Source organism: Pseudorasbora parva, chromosome 17 (genome assembly GCF_024679245.1).
Source record: "Pseudorasbora parva isolate DD20220531a chromosome 17, ASM2467924v1, whole genome shotgun sequence".
Classification (NCBI taxonomy): domain Eukaryota; kingdom Metazoa; phylum Chordata; class Actinopteri; order Cypriniformes; family Gobionidae; genus Pseudorasbora; species Pseudorasbora parva.
Genome location: NC_090188.1, coordinates 37920020 through 37942479, shown reverse-complemented (window position 1 = coordinate 37942479; position 22460 = coordinate 37920020). Strand labels below are relative to the sequence as shown.

At 40.3% G+C, this 22460-nt stretch overlaps 1 protein-coding gene across 4 annotated transcripts; it reads right to left on the bottom strand.

Moving 5' to 3' along the window:
* Positions 1-50: 50 nt before the first annotated feature.
* Positions 51-22046, bottom strand: znf318 (zinc finger protein 318). 4 transcript variants are annotated; one of them, XR_010898834.1, is made up of 13 exons: positions 21624-22046; positions 21040-21158; positions 15339-16002; positions 11548-12838; positions 9007-9104; positions 8734-8833; positions 8359-8651; positions 4583-4777; positions 4394-4481; positions 3964-4082; positions 551-3861; positions 439-461; positions 51-335 (listed from the first exon to the last, which is right to left on the bottom strand). XR_010898834.1 is itself a non-coding variant. In XM_067422595.1 (11 exons), exons 1-11 carry the CDS (start codon positions 21837-21839, stop codon positions 772-774), a joined length of 6273 nt encoding a protein of 2090 aa, XP_067278696.1. In that variant the 5' UTR covers positions 21840-22046; the 3' UTR covers positions 51-771. The 4 variants fall into 4 exon arrangements, 1 of the variants encoding a protein (XP_067278696.1); XR_010898832.1 differs by having other exon boundaries at positions 439-3861; XR_010898833.1 differs by having other exon boundaries at positions 51-461.
* Positions 22047-22460: the final 414 nt, after the last annotated feature.

Sequence of the window (22460 nt, the reverse complement as noted above, 5' to 3'; positions counted from 1 at the left end):
ATTTTAAAAAAGAACAGCAGCAATAAACATATCAATAAGAAGCAAAGACAGAAAGGGTTGCTGTGATTTATTTGAGCTAGCACAGAACTTGTGCAATAACACCAACTATTTGCAGATGTTAAAGTAGCATGGTAGTTATGTGAACATTATAACAACACAACATATGTCTGTTAAAAAAACCTGGAACCGGAAAGAAAAGCTATCAATAAACAGCACAGAGTAATGAAAACAATAGAGGCCAAGCCTGACATTTTCTGGCCAAAGTTGTGAATGCATGTCCTTGAAGCATGAACTCCACACCATTTCTCTTCTCTGAGCCTGGATCTTTGTGGCTCCTGCATTAAAATATCTTCATTGATTTAAATTGAACGAACAGAGGAAATGGATTTAGAGTCTGAAATCTTTAATACACATCATATGCATTGTGTTTTACATTACCTTTGGGGAAAAAGGAATGATTTCTGCTGGAAACAAAATACGGAAACAAGTAGCTCAACACCAGGTGCTTTTGACAAGATAGCGAATCTTACACATATTTAGGGCTCATTACTTGATGAAAGTTTTCATTCTCTTAGAGGGATTCCTTCCCCAGCACCCACTTCAGAATGAATGCTTTTCAGTCCACGCTTTCACTGGCATTACCTGCCAAAAGGTTAAGAATAGACATGAAACATTCTAACTGGATCAAGCAATTACAAAGAATACTTGAAAATCACTTATTTACATTCAGAGGTAACATATACATCCCTAAACCAACTCTTGGAAGGTCCTTTACAAAGGCTCAAAATTGAATTCGAATGTGTCCAAGTTCAGTTGCTCAGTAAAAGAACCAGGAAGCGGGGAGAATGACATGGGTTCCTCAGATTCCAGAGGGTTTTCCTCTTCATTATTTGTCTGTATTGTGTCCACACTATTAACTTCCATCACAGTAACATCACCCAGGGAGATTTCAATAGATTTAAGAACTTGTTGATCATCAAGATCTTCCTCTTTTGAGCTGTCTTCTTTTTGAATCTCTGGTTTTAAGAATGCTTGTTCAAATGCTTGTTCAAAGTTTGAGTCAATTGGGCTGGGAGATTTTTCGCTCTGTGCAATTTCTGAGTCTTCGTTCATGGGAGATACTTCACTCTGGACAACTTTTGAGGGGCGGCTGGGGGGTTCTTCTATCTGAGATACACTCAATTCCTCATTCTTGGTGGGTTCTTCGCTTTGGACAACACCTGAGTCTCCGTTCTTGAGGGGTTCATCTCTTTGGGCAACTCTTGAATCCTCATTTTTAGAGGGTTCTTCTCTCTGGGCAACACTCGAGTCCTCATTCTTGCAGGGTTCTTCTCTCTCTGCAATTCTTGAATCTAAATACGTAAGGGGTTCAACTTTCTGGGCAACTTCTGAGTCCTCATTCTTACAGGTTTTTTCACTCTGGGAAACTTCTGAGTCCTCGTTCTTGGGGGGTTCTTCTCTCTCTGCAATTTTCGAATCCAAATACGTAAGGGGTTGAACTTTCTGGGCAACTTCTGAGTCCTCATTCTTAAAGGTTTTTTCACTCTGGGAAACTTCGGAGTCCTCGTTCTTGGGGGGTTCTTCTCTCTCTGCAATTTTCGAATCCAAATATGTAAGTTGTTCAACTTTCTGGGCAACTTCTGAGTCCTCATTCTTGAGGGGTTCTTCACTCAGGGCAACCTCCGGGTCCTCTTTGTTTAGGGGTTCTCCACTCTGGGCAACTTCTGAGTCCTCGTTGTTGGGTTTTTTTTCACTCTGGGCAACTTCTGAGTCCTTGTTGTTGAGGGGTTCTTCACTCTGGGTAACCTTTGAGTCCTCTTTGTTTAGGGGTTCTTCACTCTGGGCAACCTCAGAGTCCTCGTTGTTGGGGTTTTTTTCACTCTGGGCAACTTCTGAGTCCTCTTTGTTGAGGGGTTGTTCACTCTGGGCAATTTCTGAGTCCTCATTGTTGGGGAGCTCTTCACTCTGTGCAACTCGTGAGGACTTGGGTTTTTTTTCGCTCTCTGCAACTTCTGGGCCCTCATTCTTGGGGGGTTCTCTCTCAGCAGTTCTTGAATCCACATACTTAGGGGGTTCCACTTTCTGGGCAACTTCAGAGTCCTTGTTCTTGGGGGGTTCTTGGCTCTGGGCAACATCACTAGCGCATTTGTCTTTATTGTTGGACGCTTTACAGCTTGAGTCTGGAGGTGTAAATCCAGAGTCTTGTTTGTCACCAGCACTGGCACTTACAGAAGGTTTAACCGCAGCGCAGCTACTGTAAAAAATGTCATACAAATCTTTTGCTTTTCCTGCAGCAAGAGTGGTCTTTGGCTTTACCATTTTGGGGATTTGGTCTCTGGGGTTAGAAGAAAACTGAGGAGGTGGACGAAGGATTACGGTGAGATTCTGCTCCCCCTCAGGCACTCCAGGAGCCGCCACATCAGACTCAAGAGTAACAACACATTCACTGGGAGTAACAGGTTTCCTCTGGGCAGCATTGACCACTTGTGGCGCTGTAGTGGGAGATGGAAGTGGTACGGATGTGTTGAAGATATCTACAGGGCTTGGAGGCGGCTTTGTGTGTTTTAATTGCACCTCTTCTCCACTAAATGCCTTGGAGATGAGGTCTGCTGACAACGCTGGGCCTATCTGAGTTCCTGTTACAAGACCAGCAGATTTGTCACTAGCAACAGGTGGTGTTGGTTTATTTTGCACACCTGTAAAAGACTTCCTAATAACCATAGGAGATGGGGGAGGCGGTAAATTAGGATTACTTTTATTTTCGTTGTATGCAACCCATTCACAAGAGGGAGGAAGCACAACCTTTCCTGACAACTTCATAGCAATGGATTTTGCAGCAGCTATAGACTTGGAAAAGGGATCTAGCTCAGCTTCCTTGTTTTCTGCTGTTTCGGTAGGCGCCTCTTCATCTTCCTTTAAGAATTGTGCTGCCATCCTCTCTGCCTCCTTCTCCAGTGTTGTCTTCTGTGGCTTTTTCCAACCGAACTTCCCAAAGCCAGGCCGACCAGAAGCTTCTTCGTTTTTCTTGCGAAGTTTAGCCAGCAAGGCAGGGCTTGGGCCACATAAGACTTTAGGAGGCTCGCTGGGTTTCTCTGCCTCTGCTTTGACATCTTTAGCACTGAACTTCCCTGTGCTCTCCTGGTCATCTTTAAAAAAACCAGCCTTGCCCTTCTGGTGCAGTGTTTTATCTTCCTTTTTTTCATACTTTCCATTACTTTCTTGGTCCTCATCCCACTTTGATTTGGGCCACTTCCCCCATTCCTCATCTTTAAATTTTGACTTCTTCTCCTCAGCCTCCCGAGTGTATTTGTATCTCTTATCATCTTCTCTGCCATACTTGGCCTTCTCCTCTTCTTTACCATACCGGCCCCTATCATCATCCTTTCTAAATCTATATCTGTCATCCTCTTCTCTATATCGATAATGTTCATCATCATCTCTGTTTCTAAATCGGTCATCTTCATACCTGGATCTTTCCCCTTCTTCCTTCCTGTACTTATACGTGTATTCTTCTTCTTTCTTTGATTGATTTCGCTCTTCATCATCTTTTTTATACCTAGCTTTCTCATCGTCCTCCTTTTTCTTGTATTTCTGTTTATCTATATCCTCTTTCTTGCATTTCTCCTTGAGTTTATTCTCATTCTCTTTGATATTCTTGTACTCCTCTTCCTTGCTGTACTGTGGTTTTGTCTCCACTTCATTACTCGACATTTTTCCTCCTTTACGGTGTTTGGATTTCTTCATATCCTGATCGCCGTCTTCACGTTTTCGTTTGTGCTCTGAACTCTTTTGGCTCTCTAAGCCAGCCTGACGGTCCAGGTTCCTCCTTTGTTCATAGAGGGGATTTTCATACATTTTTGTCTGTTGACAAAATCAAACACATATGAGCCAATCACATCTGGTCAAACAATAACAATTTACGGTCATATCCCAAAGTCATTATGAATATTGTGTGATGTTTACCTTGTATCTCTCATTGTGAGAATGGCAGGTGACATGGGCCTCAGCACAAATGGGATCACCAAAAAATTCTTCACATAACTGGCAGAAGAATCCCCTCACAGGAATTAAGAACTCAGAGCCTAGAAGAGGTAATACAGCAAGAATTAAACACATTTACCAATACTGTGTAATGATTTTTGGTGGCTTGTAATTTACCCTTGCTCTGTTCCAATGATGAGGCACACTGCAAGAAAACTAGTTTGTATCACTGCAATCAACCCATTAGGGAAAGGAATCATGCAGAATTTATCGATTCTCGTTCGCTGATCCTCAAATTTCACTTAATGATTCCATTTCCTTAAAGGTGCACGTTTTGAACCAAATGCATCACTTCATCCTTAACTAAATGATTGTGTTTTATGACTAACAATGACATTTTAAAAGGTGTTACCTTTGGCTGGCTTTGAAGTCTTCTTTCCAGCTGGTTGTTTCTTTTGACTGTCGGATTTTGCCCAAGGTCTGTCATAAGGATCTAGAGTCTATAGGAGAGCAAAACAATAGATAACTTAAGCAGATGCAACTGGCAGATATAAACACAATTCACAATTAAACAGACTGAACAAAAAATCTCATTACATACCTTCCTATGGGTTTTGTTGTGCAAATGCATGAAATAATCAAACATTGAACCACTGGTGACATTGCAGTTTTTACACCAGTGGTTTCCTGCATCGTAGTACTCAAACAGCTCGGCAGCAGTGTCTAGGGAATGGCTGCTCAACGGAGGAGATGACTTGGGTTTTTCAGGAGAAGCTCTTGATTTTGAGGCGGCTACCTAAATTAGTTTAGGCAAAAAAATGCATAAGTAAAAGTCACTAAGCAAGCAATAAAATGAAGAAGGAAAAAAAAAACAAATACTCTTGAGGTACCTAAGTTTAAAAGAATGAGCAGAAGCTTTTCAGAGAAATGAATATAACACTTCAAATCCTAATTTTCAATCATTAAAGTTTGTCATAGGACACTTACCTTAGTAAATAGTCCATCTGTTTCCAGTCGGGGAGAAGTTACCCATGGGTTTACTACTTGAATATAATTGACTATTGTAAAATAAATGGTTTTAAAAAGCCATTGAAATGGCTATTATATCATTTACCATGCATTAAATTAGACAAATCATTAAAGCACCAATGCAGAAAAAAACAAAAGATTTTTGCAGTGAATATCTTTCGATTTGTGAGCAATACATTAATATTTGCTGTAGTAGAAAAACAGACAATTAAAACCATTTTCTTAAAAGCAATATTTGTGATCACAATTATAAAACGTATAGAGAGTATACTGGTAAGAATTAAGAACAAATAATTATCTACAAGCTATGGGTAGACAAACCTATGCTGTAGAAATAAAATACCTAAAACTGATTTATTGCTGTTACAGATGATGGTGATGTCCTGTGTCAGAATTACAGAATTACTGATTGTCCTGTGATGTCCTGTGTCAGAATTACTCTTCCAGCAGTGCCAATATCCAAACAAATTTTTAAGACCAGTGTAATTATTTAGCAGGAGTTAAAAACATTGTGTCCGTCTACCTCAGAGTAACCCCTCAAAATATACAAATAGAAATGATTTTAATTAGAAAATAAGTAACAAAAAAATGGATGCTTTTCCCCCACATCAAAATGTTTGCAATATATACATAAGCAAGAGTCAGATATGATCACAGGTAAATTACTGTAAGAAATAAAACAATGTTTTTCAAACTGTGGTACACGGTGATACCACCAGCAGTACACAAAGTGCCTCAGGTGGTACACAGCTCTGGAAAGTTACTTTACTTTAAACCAGGGATGTGCCAGAGGCAAATATTATGTTCAGAAAGGAAATGACGCGTTCTACGGAGCCTCTAAAGCAGGAATGGGCATTTCCAGTCCTCAAGGGCCACAGTCCTGCAGAGCTTAACTCCAACCCTGATCAAAATCACCTGCATGTAGCCTTCTAGTAATCCTGAAGACATTGATACGCTGGTTCAGGTGTGTTTGATTAGGGCTATAAAGCGCAATATAAAATCAGCATAGTACGTATTTAGGTGTTAAAAGTAAAGGCAAGCTTTGAAAATGTTGCATGTCAGTATATGCATATTGTAATCCTTTCTAAAAGTTGCTATTGTGGTCTATGCATGGTTTTAATGTTACTTCTCAGTTTCCTTTCACAGATCGGCAAAGGCAAACTACAGGAAAATCCTAATCAAAATATGGCTTTATGTTGCTCAGTCCTTAACCTAGAATTCAAAATGATGCCAAATGACTACATGCTATTTGATCAAAGGTGGTACTTGCTCGGAAAAGTTTTAAAACCACTTTGACTAAAAAGCATCTGTGAAAACAATTACCAATTATGTTTCAATAGCACCAAATACATTTCAGCCTCATGACCACCCCAGTAAAACAACATCTAACAGGCTACTGATATGACAAGAGCCTTCATCTCATGTGAACATTATTTTAAATATTTTTCAAATGTGCTATTGATTTCTTTAGGGCAGTGTTTCCTAATCCTGGTCACGGAGTACCCCCAACACAGCACATCTTAGACGTCTCCCTAATCAAACAAACCTGATTCAACTCATCAGCTCATTAGTAAAGACTCCAAGAGACCTCAAATGTGTGTTAGATAAGAGAGACATCAAAAATGTGCAGTGCTCTAGAACCAGGAATGGAAACCATTGCTTTAGTGGAACATTTTTATTAAAGAAAACTGAATGCCCATTATTTACACACAAAAAAATGCTTAAATGTTTTATGTAATCACCGTCAAGATTTGCCACTTGAGATAATTTTTAAAGTGGCAGTCTAATGGTCATTCAACTCTACCTGGGAAGTTCGTATTTACGAGTTGGGAAGTCATGACACGTCAAATGGGTTAAAGACACTTTCGTTGGAGTAAGATGGCGGTGTACTTCCTCTAAGGCCGTGTGTCCACCAGGGCGTTTTTAGCCAGCTGAAAACACCTCGCTGTGAGAGCTTGAGAGCGTTTTGGCAGGCAGCGGGGTTTTTTTTCTTCAGTTGAGACTCTTTACTTGTCATTATGATACGGAAAATCCGCAGAAGTGTTACTAATTTCACAGGTAGTTCGTTTCTGTATTGATTCTATATAAAATTGCACATACAATGTAAAATATTTGCTCTGGCTCTTGTTTTAAATCAATTTGTTACGTTATTATTGTTTGTTTTTATCTGTTGACGTTGTATAAGCAGAATGTGGCGGTTGGTCTGTGTGTATTTGCCCCGCCCCTCCTCCACTGTGATTGGTCGGCTGAGTGAAGAGTGACAGTGATGAGCGCTGCGTTTTACTCAAATTTGAACATTCTTCAACTCTCGCCGACCAGTAAAAAACGCTGAGCACTCGGCGCGTGAGCGTGAAATACTCGCTCAGCGCCTCAATGCGGTCCAGACGTTCTAAAGTGTGCCGCTCCCATTAAAAAAAAAATTGAAAACGCCAGCCAGCTGTGTGAAAAAACGCTTTGGTGGACACTGGGCCTTAGGGTGCTTTCACACTAGCTCTTTTGGTGCGCACCCAGGTTCGATTGACATCAGAGTTTGGTTAATTTGGATCATGTGAACGCTGTCCTCCAAACTCCGGTCCGCCTAAAAAGGTTGTCTGGGGTTCGGTTCATGTGAACTTTGGTGAAGTTATGTAAAATCGCAGAAGTGAATCGCTATTAAAAATTTATGATTTGATAAAAAGGAGTGTTTGAGTGCGTTTCACTCATTTTCCTGACATGCTGCAAGTAGAGAGCTGCAAATATAATTTCTGCTAGCCTTCAGCATTTCCTTAGAGCATTTGCAGTACATTCACATTAGATAAGATGCAAGTGTCTTTTCATACTGAAGCTTTGGAAACAAAACCAATGGCCAAAAAACTAAAATATAAAAGTCTGGTGAGCAATGCAATGCATTTTGCTCACCGTCATTACCAACAAGGTAGACCGCTGCTGCATTGATGACAAGTGCACCACGATTCGGACCCAAAAATATAATCTGAACACAGTCTAGCGGGGCAGGAGGTGGGGGGAGCAATCGAACTCTGGTTCGGTCCAGGCAATCGAACGAAGTGTGAAAGCACTCTTAATTAACTACACAAAAATACAGCAAGGTTTTGCTCATCAGGTGTGTTTTGTTTTTTGGTTTAAATTAATTTAAGAAGCCACTATGAACTGTATTGTGGTACTCCACCTTATTTTTCACCGACACGCTACCAACTCAAAGACCAGGGCTCAAAGAAAATCAGGAGCTTATTACTTAAGCAACTCGTAAATACGATCTTTCTGACATGATTTGAACACACAGAAATACTTGACTAGGAAAAAGCCAATCAAGAGCATGTACCTTTCCTATAACAGAATTAGCAACTCTACCTTATTGTATTGGGTGCTGGTTTTGGCCCCCGTTTTCTCTGGGCTTCTGGTTGACTCCTTCTTATTCTGAGGAGGCAGCTGCTCATGGTCCCCGGAGATCTTCGATTCTTTGTAGTCTATACCGAGGATAAGTGCCACTTTGATCAGCTCTTCATGTTTTTGATCTGCCGCTCTCTGTTCAGAGCGCAGTTTAGAGATTTGGGCCATTGCATCCTCTTGGAGCTGACCGAGCTCTATGAGGAGAGGGTCCTTGTGTCCATCCTTCTCCCTTCGCTTCTTTCGAAGAAGCTCCCCTAAAGGATCAAAACAAACACTGTATAATAACATGAGCCCTTACATAGTAAACATTTCCAATTTCCACTTAGAGAGAAATACCTTGCTGCTTTCTCAATGTTTCCACATCCTTTAAAAGATTTTCTTTTCTCTTGTGTCGCATTACCTTTTCCTTTTTTAGCTTTTCGAGCTCTTCCATGACCTAAGACAGAATTTTATTTAGACCTTAAATGTATTCATCAGCAAAAACACAGATATGGTATAGAATAAGGTATTTAACAATTCTGGTTCTGATCAAAGAAAGTCAAAGAGGAAAAAAAAAAAAAAACAGTACCAGTTCTTGATTCCCAACCCGACAAATTTGTAATGAATTACCTTTTGTTTTTCGCTGGCGGTATTCTTAGCTTCCATTTCTTTTATCTGAATGCCAGCTGTGATCGCTTTAGAGGCCACAGCATCCAATTTAGAAGACGCTGAAAAGATTATCAAATCATGTTTAACTGTAATGTCCTAAGTCTAAATCATCCAAATATCTCTCCATTTACTCACCATCATGTCATTCTGAAACCATGACTTATTTATTTAATGCAACACAAAAGCAGACATTTTTGAAGATTTTTTTTCCATAACCAGGGCGCAATGCTAAGGATTTTTTTTCTGCTGGCCCAGTCGTGCCAGTGGTTCATATTTTTACTTGTCCTGCCTAAATTTTTCAGTACTGCCTAAAAAAAATGTTAAATAATGTTTTAATTGATTTTAACCCATAATAATGACATGTAAAGTAACACTGAATAGTCTGCACTGTATAAATGAAATATGGATAAATCCTTATTAATGCTACAAAAATGCATGAATTATTTGAAAAAAGTAATTATTAGGCCCATCTCCACAAGACACGTTCTGTGTGAGCGCATAGATGAAAACAGCCTTCTGTCATCAGCAGGTATTTCATAATCTAGACAGACAAAAACATTATTGTTAATAATTCTGATGCCGTGCCAGATGAGATGGACTCTGTAATAGCGATGATGTAGTCGCTGTTTTGTTTATTTTTCTGACAATGTTTGTGTTTTCCAGAGAATATTCCAGCACTCTCCATTCTCTTCACTCTTTAGTCAATGAATTAACATATAACCCTTTTAAAACTGTAGTTTAAAACAAATGCTTATATTTATGGGGAGTTACATTTAGGGATAGACTTACCTGTCATTTATTTATGTTCTACATTTGAAAACATTAGACTTTGTACATTTATTTTGCCTGTTATTAATTTGCTGTTTTATTAAATAAAAAGATGCACCAGCAGTAATTTTAAAAAGACACTTTAGTGACAATTTTTTTTCTTCAGTTGTACTCTTTCAGACTATTTATTGTTGTAAATGTGTTTTGGATTATTTGTAGAAGTGAAATAGCATTTTCAGTTCAGTGCTGTTGCTATACTTGTGAAAAACATAAATAAATATTGGTTCTATATATCGGTTATCGGGCACATAGACATGCAAATAATCAGTATCAGTTTTTAGTTTTTTTCTTAAATCATTATCGTTCGATCTCCAAGTAATAGTAGCTGGGTTTCCATCCAAACATGAATCGAATATTTTGCAAAAAAAAAAAAAAAATTGCAGTTAGATGCATTTTGCCATCAAGTTGTGCAAGCGGGTGATGGTGGTATTGTTAACCTAGTAACCAACAGTACATAAAAATACAAGATGTCTTCATCTTCAACAAATCCAGCGCAAGATGGAGAGGAGGAGCGCTGAAGTCAAACCCTGCCCTCTATTAAATATTATGTTTTAAAAAAAATGCTTCGAAATGCGTCACAGCACTGAAGAAAATTCACTTGCTACTTCCGGTTCACTGGGACTTTAAAGTTCATTACGTCAGAATTTATTCAGCAAATGTGTTCCCATCTCCTGTTATTCGCATTAACTCGTTTTCAAAAACCAAAACCTCCAAAAGTCAAAAACCACCTCAAGTGAAAATAAAAACTTTTTTTTAGAAATTTGGAGGTTCTGATGCGATACTTTAATGTGCAAAAAACAGGGTGATGGAAACAACTTTTCCATCGCGATAAAGATCGTCCGGCGAGTAAACCTGTTTTGCCCAAGCCTGCAGCACCCCTCTCAAAAAACTGAAGCCTCCGCGCCTCGATCGCCCCCAGGTGGCCGGTCCCCTCCGTGTTTTCTAATAAACGCGAGGCAAACTAAACAATCAATTACACTTAAAATATTTTTTACCCAAAGTTAGTTTGTTATTGTAGGCAGTTATAATCACGATCATTTCAAGTGTTTTTTTTCTTTTAAAGTTTCATTTTATTTAGTTATTTGATGCAAAAAAAAAATGGGTGTGTGACATCATGATTGACAGCTGAGATCGACGTCTTCTCTGAGTGAAGTTGTCACTGAGGCACTAACTGACCTTTTCAGGATTTTTGGGAGCAGATTGGAGCTTTAGCTTTAATTTCTACATTTCCATAACTGTTTATTTCACACCAACATATTGAATTGTTCTGCATCTGAGAGTGTGTGGACAGGCTTTTAAAATCACGGCTGTACTTCCTACTCTCTACTGCGCAGACTCGGTCCCAAGATGTCAGCGCCGTGCGGAGCATCTGAAAGCTTCAACTCTGGTCAGCGGATACGGATGAAGTCGCGTCGCCCATATTTTTTTACAGTCTATGGTTCTGAGCATATCCAACACAAATGCCAGCTCTTCTCAGTTGGGCAATGCGTTGGGGGCACCAGTGTGACCTCTAACAAAATTTACTCACACTGGCAAAGCTGCAGTCTTGAGCCCATTCAAAATATGGTTTGGAATGGCATGAAGGTGAGTACATAATGGCAGAATTACATTTTTTTCTGTGAACTACTCATTCAAGCAACTCCTTGAGAATGATTAAGTTAGAAGGTCACTAACCTTTTTTATTGTCGGTTTTACCCTCACTCGTCACAGGTTTAATCACTTTAAGATAGGGTCGATCAAAGGTAGGTACGCTGTAGGGGTCCATTGGACTGGGAGGAGGTACTGGCATACCTGGAGGTGGGTACATCGGCCATCCCGGGGGCATATATGGAACGTAATTACCATATGGATCGTAACCGTGTGGAGGGAAGTCAGGTGGCATTACTCCACGTGGGGGTGGGTATGGGGGCACGGGATGGGATGGGAGACTGGGTTGGGAAGGATATGTCTGTGTCCCAGGACCCACAGAGGGTGTCGTAGGCCACCTGCTTTCTGTGATGGCAGGTTGAGCCTCTTTTTTGTTCTGACTATGTGAACGTGGAGATCTTTGCTCTGGGGAAACTTGCTTTTTCTTGCTCTGTCCTGAAGTGCGATTGAAACTGCTACTTCGGCTTCCTCTGCTTCTACTTCGGCTGCTACTCCGGCTGCGACTGGAGCTCCTGCTGCTGCTACTGCTGCTGTAACTCCTACTACGGCTCCGGTGCTTTCTATTCGACTGCCGACTCGCTGGCGTCTTCTTTGCAGGGGCGCTACCATGGAGGCGCTCTTGCGTTCTAGCGGCCATCTTGCTTATTTCGGCCACTCCCAGGTCTAGGCCAATTGTTTTCAGCAAATCTTGTATCTTTTCATATTCCTCTACCTCCTTTCTCACCTTGACATCCTGTGGCCCAACTCCAGGTGGGAAGTCATCGGGTTCTTCTTTGGCATTTATCTCAGGTGTGGCAGAGGAGCGATGCCTGTCTGCCTTCCTGCTCTCTCTCTGCAAATGGCTCGTCACATTTTCTGCAGTATGGCCAAAAGTGTAAGGCGCAGTGCCATGTTCTCTTCTCCGACTATCAGAAGACTGTGGGAAACTTGTGTCTGGAAAGCTGGAATCTTCTGGAACCTCCTTAGCAGGTTTCGAGTCATCACCCTCTTCCTCTTCATCTCCATAGAGAAATTTCTCTTCATCTTCAATCTCTGTGAGACTCTTTTTCGCACTTTGAGGATGGACTGCCCCCGCTATCATTCCAAGCAACTCTGTGAGGTCTGACTTCTGCCTTCCTTTCTCGTAAGGGACCTCACTTCCGCCCTCTCTGGCTGGCTGGAGCTTGCCAATCAGCTCTTCAAGAACATTGCCATCAGAGCTTTTTCCCAGCATGGATGCAAACATGTCTGGATCCATGGTTTTGGAAAGTGCACAGAGAAGCTGTTCTGCCTCATGTGAAAGACCACCTTCTGGATTTCCTCGAGGGGAATCACTATTCTGAAATACATTGGTTAAACAAGTTTTAGGCACACTAGCATCATTAAATCTTTCTTTACTTTCAAAGAGTGAAGCCAATTTAATGTCAGTAAAAGCCAAGGTCACACTAGACTTTGAACAAAATTTTTACAGACACATCGGTCAACATGCATCCGAAACATAAAATTAATTAAAAGCAATGTACCGTATTTTCCGGACTATAAGTCACACTTTTTTTTCATAGTTTGGCTGGTCCTTCAACTTATAGTCAGGTGTGACTTATATATCAAATTTATTGCATACTGACTGACAACATAGCCGCCAGAGGGCACTCTATGCTGCTACTGTAGCCTACCCCTGAAAAAAACAACTGAAAACAGAAAAACTCTTAACTGAAATATTAACTTAAAGACAACAACTTGACTGAACACAAACAAAATGCCCCCATTAAGAAAATCCTATTCTGCAAATTACAAACTGCATAGTGAAATGCGTAGTAAAATATGCAGCTGAGAACGATTCACATGGCAGCGTTTGTCTGCCTCTCCCGGCATAGCATTGTTCAGGCACCATCTGTGGACTCGTTCCTCCAGCTCTGGCCATCTTGTTTTCAGTCTGCGATTAGCTTTCTTTGTTTTCTTCATTAGAGTTAAAGACCTATGCTTTTCACCAGTCCCTCACAAGTTTCTCACTCACTTCAAACTTTCTTTCTTCTGCTCGGTTATGCACAGCGAGCAGTTGCACACGCAGCTCCCGCTCTGCTTCTGCCCTAATGCGACTTATAGTCCAGTGCAACTTATGTTTTTTTCCTCTTCATGACGCATTTTTTGACTGATTTGACTTATACTCCGGAGCGACTTATAGTTCGAAAAAATACGGTACTCGACTTCACTGCAATCCTGCAGATTTAGTTTGCTTTCTTTTAAATCAAGCTGCAATACGTCAATCTTCTATTGGTCACACAGCTTTACGTGATACAAATTCGCAGGGTAGATTTCACCAAACGTGAACTTTGGAAGGCAGCGTTTCCGGTCTCCCGCATTTTTATGCGTATTATTGGAATTGAATGCAATGAAAAGTGTAGTGTGACCACCTCTTAAAGACCAAAACATACTCATTGAAACATGTCTTCTCTTTCAGGTCAACAGACACTTGAAGGTTTAATATCACCACCACGAGTCTCCAGAAGAGATGCTCCACAATATATCAGTTTTCAGATAATTTTAATTGTTCATAATCATTCTTGTTTAACATGTAGATTATCTATGCCATAATTTAACACACTTTAATAATTAAAACAATTCTCCAAGGTATTTCTATTTTTCATACTGCGACCCATGATTCACATTAAAAATGACCGTTTAGTTCTTAGAATTACATTTTTTATCTAATTTAGATATCTAATTTCAATGTCATATGATAGTTTCTTAAAGGAATACTCCACCGTTTTTTCATATTAATCTATGTTATTCCCTTAACTAAAACGAGTTGACACATACCTCTCGTCTCAGTGCGTGCCCTAAGGGTGCTTTCTCACCTACCTTGTTTGGTCTGGATTTTCAGTTTGGTACGAACCAAAATTACAGGTGTGAAACCTCCCTCGGACCATGGTCCGGACCAAACAGACAAAATTTGGTCCGAAGAAAAGAGGTAGTCTCGGTCCGGACCAAACTGAACAAAGGTTCGGTTCGTTTCTTGTGTGAAAGCATTTTCTGTTTAGTTCGGACTTTCAGACCATTTACAGGAAGTTCTGGTGTAGGATTAGTGAAAAAACACAGATTAAACAAAATATTTGCACAACGAGGACGTTAATTTGGTGAATTTGCCTCGAGTATAGTTGGTGCCGCAGATAGTAATGCCATAATATTAACAGTATTGTCAACGATATGCGTCTGTTCATTCATTCTTGTCAAAGTTAGTCGTTAAATGGACAACACACTGACGTCAGACGCATGTCTGCTAACAAACCAATCAGTGTTAAGATAACGCCCACATAGATCATGACGACAGGACGCCAGTGCGTCATGTAAAGTTCTTTGGTGCGCTTGCATAACTGCAATGTGTAATCAAACCAAAACTAACCAAATGGATACAATGTATCAAAACACGAACTTTGGTTCGGACCTTGGTGCGGACTTTCAAGTGTGAAAACGCCCTTAATCGCTCTCACGCACTGTGACGATCTGATAGCATTTAGCTTAGCCCACTAAGCCCAGTTCATTCACTATGCTACCAAACAGAGATCAAGTTAGAACCAAACACCTCCATGTTTTCCCTATTTAAATACGTTTACACGAATAGTTGAACGACCAAGTATGGATACACAAAATAAAACGTGGCTCTAATCTAATCGGTTTAAAAAGCAGAACTATAATGTATGGTGGAATAGCACTTTTGCGAGTACTTCGACTCGGTGCAGTAAAAAGTCAGGGGTGTGTATCAAATCGTCTTAGTTTAGGGAATAACAGTTTAATATGAAAACAGTGGAGTATCCCTTTAAGACATAATGAGAGGTAGTTACCTGCACTAGCATGGGAGAATCAGTCTCGGAGGAATCCATTCTTTTCTTCAGAATAGACTTTGCCGGCTTCACAAGCATATCCTGAATTTCCTTGCGTCGCCGAGCCTTCTCAAGCTCAGTAAAGTCCTCCTCCTGCTCTCTAAAATTACCTGATTTGACTCTCCTGGTGACACTGCTGTGCCGACTCCTACTGGAGCCGCTGCTGCTACTGCTACCGCTACGACTAACACTGCGGCTCCTAGCATGACTCCTTCCTCTGCTTCTCCCCCTGCTTCGGCTCCTTTCTCGGCTGCGGCTACGGCTCCGGCTGCGTGGCCGGCTCTTGCTCCTCGCCCTGCTCCTGGCTCTACTCTGTTTGCGACTACGGCTTCCGCTTCTGCTCCGACTTCTACTTCTACTGTAGCTCCTCGCACGGGTTCTGCTCTTGCTACGTGCTCTGCTCTTTGCTCGGTCGGGACTCCTGCCGCGACTGTAGCTCCGACTCCTGCTCCGGCTGCGCGGTCGACTTTTGCTGCGTCCATAGCCAGGACTGCGACTCCGCCCTCTGCTCCTGCCGCGGCTAACACTGCGCCTCCTCGAACCCCTGTCGCTGTGCCCATCATGGCTTGACCTCCGTGGAGAATAATAGGGCTTACTGTAGTGTGGATCTCCAGCACTATAATCTCTGTCAACAGAAATTATCATATCATAAAAGGCAACTGGAGTACAAAAGCAAAATTTCTTATCAATAAACCAACTTTATTTAGCGTAGAGCTGGGCAATATGGGATAAAAAATAAAATTTCAATTTAATTTTTTTAAATCCGATTTCAGATTTTTTTCCGATTCAAATTTTGCTTTTATTTAATCAAAACGAGACAAATGTAACCCCCATATCTGGGATGAATAATAAATTAATGGGTACAATGCCTTTGGTTCTGTGCAAAGCGACTGCTTCGGTGATTGTTCTCCATCATGCCCCTTTCCTGTCATATGCGGTGGCTTGTGCAAAGGATTTGGCTACAGTTAGCTGTTTTTAGCTAAGGTTTCTTGGTCACTGTGGTTTTGTTCGTCTCGGAGAGACTGGCATTTTTCATATTCGGCTGGATGTCTCTGTTTCAGGTGTTGGAATAGCTTTGCCTTTGACTGCGATGGACTTATGGCAAATGTTGCAGTGTGGGAGACGCTTTCTCCACGTCTGTCGCAGCAAACCCATACCAATTCTAAAAAACAGATGATTTTATTCCTTTCTTGGGAACAAACTTCCCACTTTCACCGGTAGCCATGTTGTCGCTTTCTATTGCCGTTTTGTGTGTGCTATGATGTTGTTGTCGTCGCTTGCCATACTATGTGAAACTAACGCTACGGAAGCTCCAGGGAGCCAAAATTGCGGCATTATACAAAACCTCGATTTACTTATTTTTTTAAAAGCCCGCAATAAAAAATGTGAAATAATTCATTCAATCGATTTGTCGCCCAGGCCTAATATAGCGCTTTTACAATGCCGATTGTTTCAAAGCAGCTTCACAGTGTTAAACAGGACAATATTGCAACAAAATTAGATTTGGCTGTACAGTCGTTCTGGAGAAAACAGTGATGTTATCAGCTTATTTTAATTTATCATAGAGCAACAATGTTGGCAGATCAGTATTATAGTTTATAGAATTAAATAAGACCTAATTCATTTATTTTATTTGTATATTTAGTTGAATCTAGTGAGTCATGTGCTCAAGTAAAGAGATTACACGATAGCTTCAAGCGATGTAGTATTAAATATTATAAAACTATTCCTAAGGGATTTCTGGCTCTCAAGATCCACTTTCCTGCAGAGTTTAACTCAAACTCTGATCAAACTCACTGTAGCTTTCCAGTAGGACATTTGGCTGAATCAGAGATCCCTAAGCCCTCATTCACTATTCCCCACATTAGTCCACTAATATGGTTCACTTGAAGGAGTGAATGAAAACGAGTGAGTGAATTCGGACAGTCGTTGTGTGTACATCGGCTGTACAGTCGTTATTGCGGTGCAATGTGGGATTGAATGAGTGCACTCAATAACATCCTCTATGGTTTCGGACACCACTACAAATGTCTGTCCCCTCAAATAATGCCCGATTAGAGGGTATAGGGAGTGTGATTTCCGATTCAGCCCTTGATTAGTTTGTTCAGGTGTGTTTGATTAGGTTTGGAGCTAAACTCTGCAGGAAAATGGATCTCGAGGATCAGGATTGTCCAACCTTGCACTAGAGTTAAGCTGCATCAGAGAGAGCTGCCAATAATGATTTTGAATAAAGTTTAGAGAAAAAAATGAGGGCCCTATGGTTTCCGTGACGCCGAAAATAGATACAGAATCACAGAATCCAGTCATAAAAACAGAGTTTACTGTATAATGCAGAATTTTATGGAATTTGTAAAATATTTGATAAATAAAAAGGTCAGAACACTTAAATCAAATAAGTGTTATAATGCGATATAGACTAGTGTCTGTGAATATTGTTACGTCCACAGGGACGTAGGGATTTATTTTATTTTATTCATTTTTGTGGATTCTATTTTGTGCTTGTTCTGTTGTTCTTGCTCCTCCTACTGTCTGCTTGACAGGCTCATGAGTGTCACCTGAATCCTGTTCCAGATCATTAAGTGGAGAACAAAGGAACCCAGAGATTTCCAGTCAGCGAGAAAGACTGAGGTTTTTCCTCTGCGGGAGGGACTGCCATCTTCTGATCCCAGTGCTGTTGTGTGCTTATATGGTGTATGGTGTATAGTGTTTTGCCTGTAGTGGCAGGCAAAGAGCTGTGAAGTGTCTCAGCTAAGTTGTGTATAACCAGTATAGCAAAGTGAGCTGTTACGTGTTACAGCTAATATTTGCACTCCTTAACCTTAACTCAATCTGAGCAGTGTAAATCAATGTGAGCTGTCTGTGAACATCAGCATTCTATTTTTATTTCCTTAATTTTCTCACTGTAGGGAGGTGGAAGCCTTTTGATTTAAGACCCACCTTTTCTCCTGTTTTTGGTGTAGTAAGGGAGTTAGGTAATTGTTTCTGTAATTTCTTTTATTCATTTTTGTTAGGTAAGTTATGCAGCAGTATCCCGTGAACAACTGCCTTTTGGAAGAAATGCTTGTTTCATCAATAGAGGTGTGATACTCCTGAAATGTAAGCCATGTGATTTTCTCTAATTGTTGGGACCTGTTCTGATTTACTGTGTCTCATGTCCAGAAACTTGTACATGCAAATGCACCTATTGGCCACTTAATAAGTCAAGACATTTTAGTGTGTGTAATGTGCAGCTTTTGACCAATCTGCAAATTCCTCTTGGCAGGATTTGAGATATTGTGATTCTTTGATTGAATTATGGAAGTAGTGTGGTCCTTCCTATATTCACAAAGCCCCTTAACTTAACTTGCCTCACAATCTGTTGCTCGTGTACTAAGAAAAGAATTTGGCATGTTGTGTTATACCTGTGAGCTAACGTGTTGTATTTATTTATTTTTCTCTGCATTTTGTGAAATGCCAAGAAAAAAAAAAAAAAAATCTTAATGGTGGGGGTGTTACGTCCACAGGGACGTAGGGATTTATTTTATTTTATTCATTTTTGTGGATTCTATTTTGTGCTTGTTCTGTTGTTCTTGCTCCTCCTACTGTCTGCTTGACAGGCTCATGAGTGTCACCTGAATCCTGTTCCAGATCATTAAGTGGAGAACAAAGGAACCCAGAGATTTCCAGTCAGCGAGAAAGACTGAGGTTTTTCCTCTGCGGGAGGGACTGCCATCTTCTGATCCCAGTGCTGTTGTGTGCTTATATGGTGTATGGTGTATAGTGTTTTGCCTGTAGTGGCAGGCAAAGAGCTGTGAAGTGTCTCAGCTAAGTTGTGTATAACCAGTATAGCAAAGTGAGCTGTTACGTGTTACAGCTAATATTTGCACTCCTTAACCTTAACTCAATCTGAGCAGTGTAAATCAATGTGAGCTGTCTGTGAACATCAGCATTCTATTTTTATTTCCTTAATTTTCTCACTGTAGGGAGGTGGAAGCCTTTTGATTTAAGACCCACCTTTTCTCCTGTTTTTGGTGTAGTAAGGGAGTTAGGTAATTGTTTCTGTAATTTCTTTTATTCATTTTTGTTAGGTAAGTTATGCAGCAGTATCCCGTGAACAACTGCCTTTTTGAAGAAATGCTTGTTTCATCAATAGAGGTGTGATACTCCTGAAATGTAAGCCATGTGATTTTCTCTAATTGTTGGGACCTGTTCTGATTTACTGTGTCTCATGTCCAGAAACTTGTACATGCAAATGCACCTATTGGCCACTTAATAAGTCAAGACATTTTAGTGTGTGTAATGTGCAGCTTTTGACCAATCTGCAAATTCCTCTTGGCAGGATTTGAGATATTGTGATTCTTTGATTGAATTATGGAAGTAGTGTGGTCCTTCCTATATTCACAAAGCCCCTTAACTTAACTTGACTCACAATCTGTTGCTCGTGTACTAAGAAAAGAATTTGGCATGTTGTGTTATACCTGTGAGCTAACTTGTAGTATTTATTTTTCTCTGCATTTTGTGAAATGCCAAGAAAAAAAAATCTTAATGGTGGGGGTGTTACGTCCACAGGGACGTAGGGATTTATTTTATTATCCTTAATCTTGAGTAAGACTGTTTTGTTTGTTGTTTTGGCATCTCCCCTCCTTACGTCCTGTTTGTTAATGCTCATTGTTAATTTAATAAATCTTGTTATTTTGAAACTGGTGTCATTGAGCCATGTGTGTCTGCCCTGGGACCTGGAGATGGCAGTTCTCTCATCCTCTCCCCGCAACTTTTTGTTACACTCCTTTCCTGCCCCTAGACTAGAAGGGAGGATCGTTACAATATTAAACCACAAAAAGACTATTTAAATATGAATCCTGCATGTTCTGCGTGAACGAATGGCGTAGGCGTGTGGTTTCATTTACACCACACACACACACAACGTTTGCATCTCCAAAATTACTTCACAGTTTTATTTGAGGAAAAACTATTGTCATATAATTTCCTTTTAGGTTCTGGGTTTCAAACATTTTTGGGGGTATTTTTATTTTAAAGAGCCTATAAGGGTCAGTCCAAAAGATACAGAGATTTAAATGCGACTCCATGAGTAAATTAGACAATTGTACACATTTTTAGTGGTCAAAAACCAAACGTGGGTCACTTTGCATCCAACTGATACTTTTTTCTTTTAAAGAGGAATATTTGAACAACAAATAATGTGGGTAGCGACTGATACTTATTGTGTTTAAAATTAAGATTTTAGAAGAAAAGTTAGTTAAGAACCAGAATCTAAAATCATAATGAGATTGTATGAGTTGCATGCATGCAAAACACAGTTATATTTTTCATTTTTGAACGGTCACCGTTGGCCTATAATGCAACAAAGATTGCTAAAGATTTTACCATTAGACCTACCAATCTCTTTGTAAAAGTAAAATAAAAATGCCTCTGTAATTTGGCTCCATATCTCATGTGAAATTGTCATTTTGACCCTGCTCCACAAAACAGTGAACTATTCAGTAAATATACATGCTACATTTAATTGTTTTGCTATCAACACCATTTATGCTTGTCTTTCTTCAGAAAAAATATATATTTTCAAATGTAAAAAAAAAAAAAGTGTTGTAAAATGTGCCATGTAGTGTATTACAGCATTACCAGTCAATATATTGTTCTTCAATCACTAGGTTGCTTCTCTTACCGGACATACGGAGCATCTGTCCCTTTATAGCCTGATGGATGGGTCAGCTCATTGCCCACCGTTATGACCAGACTGTGATCAACGGGGAGACCACCACGAGGAGGTGATGCACTGTACCTCTGTTTAGAAAAACGATAACAATACTCATACATGGAATAAATCAAGAACAATTAACAAAATAAATAAACGGTAGGCTCTCAGATGCAGTTTTACTATGGTAACGTTACTACTGATATCAGATGGATAATGGCGGGTTAAAATACCAGATGCGCCATAATGTTTATGACACTTTATAAGAATATCATCATGGTATTACTTCTATAAAACCATGGCACCAATGAACATTTTTATCAGTGCACAGACGTAAGCAATGGAATGAGAGGGCACTAAAATAGTAGAATATAATAATTTGTACATGCTATTTCTCCACGGAACGGCATATTACCGTAATGTACGTCCGAAAAAAAACATGGCAGGCCACTTTTTTTAGTGTGTTGACGGTGTAAAACTAGGCACATCCACGGTGCATCACTGCAATGTTGTGTGCAGCCGTGTACGTTAACAGTTTTAGTTTGCTTTCATACCCCATAGGCTCTTTGTGGTCGCCCTCCTCTATATTCATCAGGCGGGTCTCCTCTTGCTCCGGGTGAATATCTCCTCCGCGGGGACGGTCGTCGGTACGGGTCCGGAGGTGCATGGTGAGCCCGCTCGGGAGGATGGCTCGGTCCAGGACGAGGCCCGAACCCGCGAGACGGCGGAGGATGATAGCCGCCTCTCTGCGGCCTAGAACCGCGATACATAACGACGCTTAACTGTTGTTTCTGCGTCGAAGTCGAGTCGTTATTATTCCGGTCGCGGGATAGTGATTATCCCTGCAACAAGTTAATGCGCATCCAACAAAAATCTCCCTGCTGAGAGAAAATATGAATGAGAGCGTATTCATTACACACGAACAACGCTCTCTGTGGTCGCTTCCTGTGCCGCCATTGGCCCTCATTCACAGGACATGACGTCAAGCCAAGATCAACCAATCAAACGCAACGATACAGCATTGTTTTGGTTATCGAGTCTCCTAAATAAAATAGTAAGATTAAAATGCACTAATATAATGGGAGGATTAGGAATTGTAAATGCGGTCGATATATATATATCGTATATGTATCAAAATGCGGGTATCATTAGTATTTATTTATGTTTTTTGCTTTCGTTTTTAAAAGTAGGCCTTTATGCTAAACAAGCATGCATTTGTTTGATTACAAATATAGAAATTCTCGTATTATTGTGAAATATTATTACAATTTAAATGAACTGTTTTCTATTTTAATACTTTAAAATATAATTTATTTCTGTGACGCAAAGCTGTATTTTCAGCAGCAGTCGCGTGATCCTTCAGAAATCACTCTAATATGATGATTTACTAT